We start from the raw sequence: 12,804 nt of genomic DNA on the forward strand, positions 1-12,804 counted from the left end.
TACAATTATCTATAGAAAAGGTATAATACAAATGAATGACAGATTTGGAAATATCAAGAAAGCCAAGACTTAAATTTTCTTCTAGGTTTTCCTCTTCTTCTTTGGGTGCCGACTCAGTAAGAAAGCACAAAATCCTTGAATTTTTTTTTTGGGGGAATTCTTAAATATTCAAGAAAAGACAGGTTAGATAGCAGTCAGTTTTTAACTGTTTTACAGAGTCAAGATGATTTGTCCAACACAATTCTTTTAGAAATTGTCATATCTAATTGAGATAAAAAACAGACGTTTCATGAATACAAATTTATTTTACACCACAAGTTTATAACGATTACCTTTTAAGTAAACAGGGCTTGTTTTTCATAAAGAGAATAGGGGTGACAGAGGATTGTGGATTGGTTACATCCTTCTGTAGCACTCAGCATCTGATTCATTTCTGTTTTGGAATTTGGAACACTGGGAAGAGTCTGATTCATACACCTCAGTGATGGAAAATGGTAACGTTTATAGCTCCTTTGAAATCTCAGGCTATTCTCCCAGCAAAGAGAGACAGCAAGAAGAAGCCACACCACACAGTGTGAACCAAAACACAATCATCCATTAGCACAGATTGTGACAAAACCAGTGGTCTCAACCAGATAAAATTTCCCATACTGAGTATGTAGGTTTCCTTTCATGACAACATTTAAACTCAAGTCAAAACTTTGAAACTGTCCCAAGCCACAGAATGACCTAAGATTAGTTAAATTTCTCAATTTGAAAGCCCCTCCAACCCCAATGATCTGGCTTGCTGTCACATAATCAAGGCTGACTGAGCACACGAATGCTGTTGGTACACCTAGGATTCCAACAATGTATGCCACCGGCAGATCTGCTGGCCCTTGCTGTCCTTCATTTCCTCCCAGTGTTCCTGTTCCTCCTCCCCACTGCAGTTCTGGCCCAGGGCAATCCAGCCAATCATCTCTTTGCGCTTCATAGTGCGCCTGCTATAAATAGAAATCATCAAGGTAACATCCGAGAGCTGGAAGAGAGCAACCTGGAAGACAAAGGTCTCTTTATAGACAGGATTGGGTTGGCCACGCCGAATGGACGTCTTGCAGCGGGACATCTCTTGACCCACACAGTTGAGAAGGAAGAGTTTTCCATATGTATCTATAGGAAAAGCAAACAAGAGAAGGATGAGAAACCATCAGTGCTTTGCACTGCACTAAGTTGTCATCTTCACATTGACTTCCCATTTCCTCATGCAAATGAAGAAGGCCCGAGTATTCTTCAGGCCTGGTCTTTGCTGCTGGACCACCACATCTTACATATATTATTAAGGAAAAGAATTGTTGCCTTATGTCTATTGTTTCGTAAAACTCACAGTCTGGCACACTCATGTAGCACATAAGAACCCGTCTTTGTACAGAGTATGTGTGGAGGTGCACAGGAACATGTGCAATGGGAGCCATGCCAAGAACTCAGAGAGGTCTTGATTGGATATGCATTCTTTTCTCCATGTGGGGACATTCTTCCATAGCCAAATGGTTGTTTTATATCTTGACTGGAGTGTATCTTTGCTTCTTGCTCTCCATAAAGTCTACCAAGTCTCTGGATGATCTCATGCTGAAACTCTAGCTTCTCACCCACTCCTCTGTGTGCCCCACCAATACCCCAGAGGCCACCCACTTTCCCCTAACCTCTACCAGCACAGTTGAATTTGAACACCTTATCCAGAATCCTTGTTGACTCTGCCTCCAACAACACCTCATTGGCCCTACCTCAGCACTCATCATCACAGTGCAGTTTCTAGTCTGCAAACTGCCAGTCCCTCAAGGGAAAAGAGAAGAGTTGCCTTGCTAGGCATCAAATCCCCGTGGCTGGCCTAGTAACTGACTGGGGTTAGACTTTCAACAACTATTTTATGATGAATATTCATGAACAGACAGAAAGTTAAACCTTTGTTTTCTTTCGATCTCATGTTTTCAAACAAAAAGCTCAAGTAAAACCACCCATTTTAAGACCCGTCTACTCAAATACTATCAAGTACTGACTAATTCCTATTTTTAGTTGCCAAAAGGAAAAAGAAAGCATCCAAATTTTACTAACATCATCTACTTTGGCTAAAATTTCTGAATGAATCATTACAAAGAAAATTATCCTCACAAATCTATGTTATTAAAATCACTTTATTGATAATTTTTGGACTTTTAACAAAAGTTTTGCTTCTAGCTTAGATGCATGATACCATTAAGAAGAAAAAAATCAACTTAGGTGTTCCTAAGTTTTCCCTGTCTGTTCTCTGTTCAGTGCAGGCAGAAGCGTGGGGTTTGCAGCTCGCTTCTCCAGCTACCCACCAGTCAAACTTTTCAAAAGCGTAAACCCAGATCTCTGTAATTTCCTCTCAGAGCACTGTGAGGCGGGAAGCAAATTACAACCTACGGGTTTCTTTGTGCGTTGATCTTTTTTCTATTCCGGGTTGATGTGTTATTTTATGCACTTATCTGCTGAGAAACACAAGGTGTGAGATTGCACTTCAGGTGTGAAAACACTTCTCTGTCTCAGAAACAGGGCTCTCCACTCCTCAAACTGTTCCCCGGGAAAAGTTGTCAACAGACCCACAATGGGAATGAGCCTGCGCCCCTGCAGCTGCACAGCGGAGGCAGGGACCCTGTACACAAGCTCACCCAGCGCAGGCGCAGGCGCAGGCGCAGGCATGGATCTGCTCAGGCGAGCCTCTGCCAGCAAGAGCAGTGGGGATGGAGTTGATCTTTCAAAGACTTGCTCATTTCCCAATGAAAATTCTGAACTTCAGCCTGTCTCAGGATAGATCTCTAATTACAAGAAAGGCCACTTACCACTAACATCACCACCGTGTGACATAGGCACATGGCACCCAAAGACCATTTTATAAGCAATTAATTCAACACAGGGGCACCTGACCAAAGGAAGAGACACTGTCCAGTTCAAAAAGGGAAGCTTTAGTCAATGTACCCAGGAATTCCTGCCTGTGGGAAGCTGGAGACACACAACTAGAGTCTTCTGGGGTCCCACACTGACTCCAGTGCACCGGCGGACTGGGTAGAGAAAGAGTCCAGAGCTGGCCAAATACCCAACTCAAATGAGCCCTATTTTATTTCTATTTTATTTCTTTAGAAATTGATCACAGGAGTTACAAAACAATATTGAGCAAAAAAAAAAATTATCTTATGATGTTTCAAAGATCTTTACTGCATCTTTAGTAACTCAGGCCCGTCATCAAATGCTTAAATGGGTCAGAATCCCTCAGGGCTTTAGTGACTTGCCTCGCCATTTGTCTCATGGCATAAGAAAAAGGCCACATGTGCCCTAACATTTTGCATGTTTAAAGAGAAGCATGCATCTAAGTTAGAAACAGAAATTGTAGTTAAAAGTCTGAAAATGGTCAATGAAGCATCTCTGGAAATATATTTTTATTTTATTTATAATAGCCCATAACCCCAATTTACCAAGACACAAGAGTATGTCATTTAGACTATAGAAGGCATTTACCCTAAAGAAATAGAGTCACAGAAAGAGCCTATTCAAAATACTTGCCCATTTACAACACTATAGACTACCAACTACTGCAGAGCCAGCCTCCAAGGATGCTGGACCAAGTACCATACAGTGAGCCTCCAGAATTCTGTACCAACTAATGCACAGTGAGCTGCCAGGGATGCTGTACCAACTAATGCAGTGTGCTTTCAAGGGATGTTCTACCAACTACTACAGAGTAAGCTTCCAGAACAGGGGTCTGTGTGACTCAAATATCTAGGACATATGTCAAGTGAAAAGAAGTTGGCTGTTTAACTCTGTTCCTTTTTAGTATGTTAATACTTATAAAGTATTTTAAATGCATATATAAAATAGAAACTAATATCACTTGTTCCCATTTGTGATCTTTAGCATTTTTCACATTTGCTACTGACATTTTCTGGATTTGTTTGCCTTTTAGGAAATAAGAAGTTGGGTATAATGGCTCACATCTGTAATGCCAGCACACGAGAGGCCAAGTCAGAAGGGTTGTTAGAGTTTGAAGCTAGCCTGGACTTACTAAACTATATAGTAAAACTGTCTCAAAACAAACTATATTGTTTGATTCTTAAGCAGTCCTCTTCTGGCATGTTCAACTCTAAAGTTAAAGTTTATCACTTCCATGGGTGTTTACAGATCTTTACCACATGTAAACAAAAAGAAATCAAAAATATATTTGTCTTAGGGTTTCTATTCCTGCACAAACGTCATGACCAAGAAGCAATTTGGGGAGGAAAGGGTTTATTCAGCTTACACTTCCACATTACTGTTCATCACCAAAGGAAGTCAGGACTGGAACTCAAGCAGGTCAAGAAGCAGAAGCTGATATAGATGCCATGGAGGGATGTTTCTTACTGGCTTGCTTCCCCTGGCTTGCTCAGCTTGCTTTCTTATAGAACCCAAGACTACCAGCCCAGAGATGGTAGCACCCACAAGGGGCCCTCCCCTCTTGATCACTAATTGAGAAAATGCCCCACAGCTGGATCTCATGGAGGCACTTCCCCAACTGAAGCTCCTTTCTCTGTGATAACTCAAGCCTGTGTCAAGTTGACACACAAAACCAGCCAGTACAATATTTAATGGTGGTTTTGTACAATAACATATTTATCACTCTGGTGTTTATCTTCTTAAATCATAATTTTTTTCTTCTGTGGTAATTATGCAGCAGTTTAATGATGAAAATACATCAGTATTTTATTATACGGCAGAAATATGTTGTTAACCAAAAGCACACAAACGTCTTTAAATGAAAACCTGTAAAGGATTATCATGACAAACAATTTCATTGGAGAGCACTAGCATAGCCAAGGACTCTTCTAAGCTTGCATTTCCATATGTTACACTTTGGATACTTGTTATAATAGAACATACTTTTGAGAGATGGCTCATATACTTGGGGAACACAAATATAATTAGCATATAACATAGTCAATGACAACGAGCACCTAGATAAATAAACTTTTTCACTCAGCGTTAAATTTTTAAATAGTATCTCTACATGTATGAGACAGACAGATGCATTTGTTTTCCATATGTACTGTTCTGATGGATTAATGAATGCCAACTTGTTTACTCATTTTCGTAAAGGACATTTGTTTGAAACAGCCAAGAAACACAAAGGCTTCAGCGACTGTTTTTCTCTATTTGTACTCTGCTGTTAGTCAACAGTCTCTCCCAGAGATGTGAGTTGATGTCTGTGTTCTTTGAAATTTTAGATATAAAATCTTTGCTACTTGCATTTACTAACAATGTTTTCTCCCTGTCAGTGGCTTTCCTTCTTATTGTGTTTAAAGTGACTTTTATAGTATCTTAAAATTTATTTTGAAGTTTATAAATGTCTTTCTTCTCAGGGAATTCTTTATTATTTATTTATTTTTTCAACTAAAACACCCTACCCAAAGTCCATACTCTCTTGTAGTTTCCCCTATGAATTCTAATTTTTCTCCTTTGAAATTTAATCTGGCTAAAATTAATATTTTGGTAGGAGATAAGGAGCTTTTTTTCTATATGAGAAATAATATTCAATAAACTATCCAATATATAACCCATGACCATGTCCAGTCAGTCTTCAGGGTTCATGCTTGAAAATATTTATTATCATCATCTTAAAATATGTCTTGCTGCTTTGGGTAATCTCTTTGTCATGTTTAAAATGTGTTTTTATGCTTTATACAGAATGATCCTATTCATCTTTAAAATGCGATTTTTTTCAGTTTCTTTAAGTTTTAGGTTATTTGAATTATTTAATTGCACATGAATTTCAAAACCACCCTATCAAGTTAAATACGTGTGTGTGTGTGTGTGTGTGTGTGTGTGTGTGTATGTGTGTGTGTGTGTGTAAAGAGAGAGAGAGAGAGAGAGAGAGAGAGAGATCAATAAGATGCTGTAGTAGATGCAGGTGCTTGCTACCAAGCCTTACATTATGATTTTAATTTCCCAAAACCCACATGGTGGAAGGAGGGAACAGGAGGGAACAAATTCCCTCAAGTTGTACTCTATACATGCCCTCTCTCTCTCTCTCTCTCTCTCTCTCACACACACACACACACACACACACACACATACATACACATACCACAATGCACACACAATTAAAATATAATTTAAGAGATTTTAAAACTGTTGGAATTTTGACTGGAACTGTTCTATAAATATAAGCTAATATAGAAAAAGTTGATGTTTACAACATATAGAATATCTTCATCAGGGAACATAGTATATCTATTAACTTATCCACTTAGTTTCCTTCTGTTGTTTTTTTTCCAAAATGTTTTCCATTCCTTTTATAATTTTCCCACTTGCCCAAGATTAATGTAATTCTTTGGTATCTTAGATGATGTATTGCCATTATAATACTAATATTCTTAAACTTAATTTGTTAACTTTTGCTGATGTGTTTGAATAAACTGATTTAGTATAGTTATTATTCTAAATTTGTACAAATTTATAGATAACCTTGTGTTTTGATGCAGGCAATAAGATTTTCTATATATAATGTTAGTTTCATTTCTTCCTTTCAAGTTTTACCTATTTTGTTGCTATGTTATTATGCTATTAAGCTTATGCTATTAAGCTGCCTGAAATGTTACTGTCAAGTTAAGAAAGTTCCCTCTAGAGTACATATTAGTAGGTGCACATCTTTCTAAGATCTCTCCTGTGCCAGAGACATAAAGCCCTAAAACTAATTTCCCCTAAATTTCTTCCAGTCAAATCAAAGTTAGACTCTACTAATGAGTGCTATCCACAAGAGATCAAGTAGAAGAAAAGGGAAAATATAGGCATTGGTAGTTGACAAAAGGAAGTCTTGTCCATTGTGTTCAGAACTCCTGAGAAACAGTTTATATTTCCACACAGAACAGTCCCAGGACGTCTATGTTTCAGATGCCTAAAAACAATTTTCCTGATAATTATCCTCCAGTCTTCTGGTGCCTGATCTTAATACTGAAAATCCCCTGACATATTGTACCTAAATAATTCTCTGTTTTCTAGACAAAAATCTGACTGACATAATAGCTGGAAGTCTTAATGGGAAAAGCAAGGATGAGAACTCACTTAGAAGTCAGGGCCAATTCGTGAACAAGGTATGATCAGAGGGTAGAAAGATGGAGTGTCCTAATACATATCCCGAGAGGACACATCTGTCATATTGTTGTATCTTAGAAGGGGAAACACAGGCTCACCCTACATGTGGTTCTAGGGAAAGAGATCCTAAACCTCCAGAATTTAGAAGTGTGTGCTTTGGTGTGCTTGACTTAAGGGGATAAGAGGAAAAAGTGAGTCTTAACAAAGAATGGATTAAAGTAGAACAGACTCATGTAGAACTGACCCCTGTTAGAGGGAATAGAAAGCATAAAAATTCAGACCTTTCAGTTGTTTTACATCTCCAAAGAGCAAAAGATTTAAAATTTTAAACTATTTGTTAAACAAGAGCCTATCAAAGGGTGACAGGTGAATATTAATCTATGGTGAATATCGAATTAAGGCTGTAGCCTTCCCAGTGATTTGAAGTGGATGGAGCATGTGACTGAGTTCTTAACAGTGGCATATGAGTAGCACTGTCCTCTTCAGTCATATCTACTGCCAGCCATTCCATTCAAATACAATTTCCTGTACTGTCTCTCCCCCACCCCTAGAGAAATACACATTTCTGTCTTATTAAATGAAAGGTCTATGGTTCTTAGTCTGAGCTTAAAGGGAAATCATATGACTCCCTTTAGACTGTGAGGGAAAGATGCTTAGCATGGTAAGGTGCTAAGACAGTAGGGCTCATCCGTTACAGCATCATAGGCTAATCTATATTAACATATCTTATATATCTTATGGGTTACTTTATTCATTAATAAATAAAATTCATTTATATAAATACAATTTATTTATTATCATAATTCTCTATATGGGATTTTATCACACATCATGAGTTGTTATCTAAAATTAATAGTTCTCCTTTCCTGTTTTCCTAAATTTCAAAATTTTAATAAGCTTTTAGAGAATAGTTTTAGGTTTTTAAAAGCAAAATTTGTCATAAGACTAGAAGATCTCCATATAGTTCCTGATTCCACATGCCTTGGGCTTCATGTTGATTATTGTCCTTTGAAACACGAAATCAGTTTAAACAGCCAATTCTTGTATAGCCTATTAATCTAGCTTTATAATACCCACAAACTTTTTAGAATTTAATGAAAATGAAGACACAACATACCCAAATCTATGGGACACAATGAAAGCAGTGCTAAGAGGAAAACTCATAGCCCTGAGTGCCTCCAAAAAGAAAATGGAGAGAGCATACACTAGCAGTTTAATGACACACCTGAAAGCCCTGGAGGAAAAAGAAGCGAATTCACCCAGGAGGAGTAGAAGGCAGGAAATCATCAAACTCAGGGCTGAAATCAATCAAGTAGAAACTAAGAGAACCATACAAAGACTCAACAAAACCAGGAGCTGGTTCTTTGAGAAAATCAACAAGATAGATAAACCCTTAGCCAGACTAACCAAAGGGCACAGAGACAGTATCCAGATTAACAAAATTAGAAATGAAAAGGGAGATATAACAACAGAAACTGAGGAAATTCAAAAAATCATCAGATCTTACTACCAATACAACTGGAGAATCTGGAGGAAACAGACAATTTCCTAGACAGATACCAAACACCAAAATTAAATCAGGATCAAATAGATCATCTAAACAGGCCCATAACCCCTAAAGAAATAAAAGGGGTCAATAGAAAATCTCCCAACCAAAAAAAGCATGGGACCAGATGGCTTCAGTGCAGAATTCTATCAGACCTTCAAAGAAGACCTAATACCAATGCTCTTCAAACTGTTCCACAAAATAGAAACAGAAGGAACACTACCCAACTCATTCTACAAAGCCACAGTTACACTGACACCAAAACCACACAAAGATCCAACAAAGAAAGAGAACTTCAGGCCAATTTCCCTTATGAATATCGATGTAAAAATACTCAATAAAATTCTTGCCAACCGAATCCAAGAACACATCAAAACGATCATCCACCACGATCAAGTGGGCTTCATCCCAGGGATGCAGGGATGGTTCAATATAAGGAAATCCATCAATGCTATCCACTACATAAACAAACTCAAAGAAAAAAACCATACAATCATTTCATTAGATGCTGAAAAGGCATTTGACAAAATTCAGCATCCTTTCATGCTAAAAGTCTTGGAAAGAACAACAAAAATCAATTTGAAATGGATCAAAGACTTTAATGTAAGACTCTGCCCATGCTTGGGGGAAACATGGCAATATATAGGTTCAGGTAGAGACTTTCATAAAAAGGACTTTAATAGCCCAGGAAAGAACCCCAAGAGCTGACAAATGAGATTCCATAAAAACCACTTCACTTTTGTACAGCAAAGGCGACATTCAGAATGGAAGAAAATCGTTACTAGCTACACTTCTGACAGAGGAGTAACTAAAACACCCAAAGAACTCAATGAAATAGTGAGAAACCAAACAGCCCAATCAATAAGTAAGCTAATGGAAGGAACAGGCAGTGCTCAAAAGACAAAGTACAAATGACAAATAGGCCCATTAAAAATGTTCAACATATTTAGCCATCAGGAAAATGCAAATTAAAACTATATTGAGACTCCATGTCACCTCATTCAGAATGGCTGTCATTTCAAAAACAAACAATAGATGCTGGAGAGACTGAGGGGTCGGGGAGAAGAGAACCTTTATATACCCTGGCAGGGGGTGCAAACTGGAACAGCCATTATGGGAATCAGTATGAATACTAAATATAGTCCATCCATACAACCCAGGCATATGACTGAAGGTTGGATTCAGTAAGCCACAGAAACACTTGCATGCCATGTTTACTGCAAAACCGTTCACAAGAGCCAAGCTAAGGAAAAAATAATATCTATAAATAGTGGATCTTATATGCCCATAAAGAATGAAATTATGCTGTTTGCAGAAAAAAATGGATACAACTGGAAATCATCATCCTATTAGGCAAAACAAGCCAGACTCAGAAAGACAAATATTGCCTTTTCTCATTTATGGATCTTAGGTTTTCTGTAAACAGGAAAACACCTGTATGTGTATGTCTTGAAAGTAAAAGTGGAAAGGTCTAGAAAGATGGGAGGGGAGAAGAGGATGAGTTAGTGTGGAATGTGTGTAGATTGCAAGGCCTTGAGAGGTAGAAGAGTTCCTGAGTCAGACAGTGGAGATGCGCTCATGACCCTTCCTACGAGTCCCTCAGAGCAGTGGTTAAGATGGTAGATTTTATTTTAATTATATATTCATTGAAATTATAATAAGCTTCATAAAGACACTTTCATGTAAGTATCCTATGTACCTTGGCATGTTAAGACTTAGGTCTTGCTGGGCCGTGGTGACACATGCCCTTTTTTTTTTAATTTGATATATTCTTTATTTACATTTCAAGTGATTTTCCCTTTCCTGGATCCCCCCTCCCCAAAAGTCTCATAAGCCCTCTTCCCTCCCCCTGTTTCCCACTTCCCTGTTCTGGTATTCCCCAACACTGTTGCACTGAGCTTTTCCAGGACCAGGAACCTTTCTTCATCTTGGGCACCATTTGATATGTGCATTGTGTCTTGGGTATTTCAAGCTTCTAGGCTAATATCCATTTATCAGTGAGTGCATACCATGAGTGTTCTTTTGAGACTGGGTTACCTCACTTAAGATAATTTTCTCCAGTTCCATCCATTTGTCTAAGAATTTCATGAATTTATTATTTCTAATGGCTGAATAGTGCTCCATTGTGTATATATACCACATTTTCTGTATCCATTCCTCTGCTGAGGGACATCTGGGTTCTTTCCAGCTTCTGGCTATTATAAATAGGGCTGCTATGAACATAGTGGAGCATGTATCCTTATTACATGCTGGGGAATCCTCTGGGTATATGCCCAGGAGTCCTCTGGAAGTATCATTCCCTGTTTTCTGAGGAACCACCAGACTGACTTCCAGAGTGGTTGTACCAGCTTGCAACCACACCAGCAGTGGAGGAATGCTCCTCTTTCTCCACATCCTCGACAACACTTGTTTTCTCCTGACTTTTTGATCTTAGCCATTCCGACTGGTGTGTGGTGAAATCTCAGGGTTGTTTTGATTTGCATTTCCCTAATGACTAAGGATGTTGAATATTTCTTTAGGTGCTTCTCAGCCATCAGCATGCAAAAAGAATGCAAATTAATCCATTCATATCTCCTTGTACTAAGCTCAAGTCCAAGTGGATCAAGAACCTCAACATAAGACCAGACACACTGAAACTAATAGAAAAGAAACTGGAGAAGACCCTTGAGGACATGGGCACAGGGGAAAATTTCCTCAACAGAATACCAATAGCTTATGCTCTAAGATCAAGAATTGACAAATGGGACCTCATAAAACTGCAAAGTTTCTGTAAGGCATTGTCAAAAGGACAAAACAGCAACCAACAAATTAGGAAAAGATCTTTACCAACACTACATCTGACAGAGGGCTTATATCCAAGATATACAAAGAACTCAAGAAAGTAGACTCCAGAGAGCCAAATAACCTTATTATAAAATGGGGTATGGAGCTAAACAAAGAATTTTCACCTGAGGAATATCGAATGGCTGAGAAGCACCTAAAGAAATGTTCAACATCCTTAGCCATCAGGCACATGCCTTTAATCCCAGCACTTGGGAGGCAGAAGCAGGCGATTTCTGAGTTCAAGGCCAGCCTGGTCTACAAAGTGAGTTCCAGGACAGCCAAAACTACACAGAGAAACCCTGGCTCCAAAAAACAACAAAAACAAAAACAAAAAAAAAACACAAACAACAAAAAAAGACTTAGATCTTAACATCTTTGTCAAAAAAAAAATTGAACACATCTGATCATCTCTTAAGCAAATGAAGATCTTAGAATTGTTTGAGTTCCAGCGCTCTTTCCCATCCTTGATGTTACATCTTTGTAAGCTTAGACTTGCACTCCTTGTCTGAGTCCAAACGCTGGTCATGTTTACTACTACTCCCAACACCATCCAGCAGGCTTACACTCAGTTACAGATTTGTCAATTCCTGTCTTTCTTACTCCTTCCTGAATCCATTCCATCCTTCTAATTTTTCTTTCTTTCTTCCTGACATATATTATTTAGTATTCTTTCAATGATTAAACCCTTTTGACTTTCAAGACAAATGTCCATTTCTTTCCTGTTCAAAGAACAAGCTGACTTGTTGAGTAGTTATCTTGTGAGCCTTCAGTATTGGCTCTGTGTGTGGTTGAGATGTGTATCTCCTCAGTTAGTGTACCCTCATTCTTTGATCAGTCACAAGGGGTTTAAAATGTCTTCATTCAGATATAATGGACAAACCCCTGCAGTCTTTTTTCCCTCCTGATTTTAAGATTTTTTTTAGAGTAAGCTCATGTATCCCTGGCTGGTCTGAACTTGTCATGTGTGTGACAGAAGATGAGCTGTGATCCTCCACTCAAGTGTATATTCCACCATTCCTGATTAATGCTGCCCAGAGGACTGAATTCAGGACTCTGTGCATGCTGGACAAACATTCTGCCAGCTTAATCCATCTTCCAACCACTTCTAATAGTTTCTAACTTTGATTACTGTGATAACTAATTAGATTTTCTAGAAAAAGAAAAATTCATGTGTGACATGATATGTTAGCACCATATCTCAATCTTCATAAGAACTGACCATTAAGCTAGGTGGTGGTACAAAAGCCTTCAGTCCCAGAACTTGGGAGTAGAAGCAGATGAATCTCTGAATTAGAGGCCAGCCTGGTCTATGGAGTGAG

The 12,804-nt window shown here is 38.4% G+C and overlaps 1 protein-coding gene across 2 annotated transcripts in view; it reads right to left on the reverse strand.

The window, feature by feature from the left end:
• Nucleotides 1–835: 835 nt before the first annotated feature.
• Nucleotides 836–12,804, reverse strand: part of Syt16 (synaptotagmin 16) — a 97,195-nt gene continuing 85,226 nt past the window's right edge. For both annotated transcript variants that reach the window (XM_052186788.1, XM_052186787.1), the window contains exon 6: nucleotides 836–1,149. In XM_052186788.1, coding sequence (XP_052042748.1) covers nucleotides 836–1,149 — 314 coding nt within the window. The remainder of the gene's footprint in view (nucleotides 1,150–12,804) is intronic.

Source organism: Apodemus sylvaticus, chromosome 6, assembly GCF_947179515.1.
Source record: "Apodemus sylvaticus chromosome 6, mApoSyl1.1, whole genome shotgun sequence".
NCBI classification, from domain to species: Eukaryota; Metazoa; Chordata; class Mammalia; order Rodentia; family Muridae; genus Apodemus; species Apodemus sylvaticus.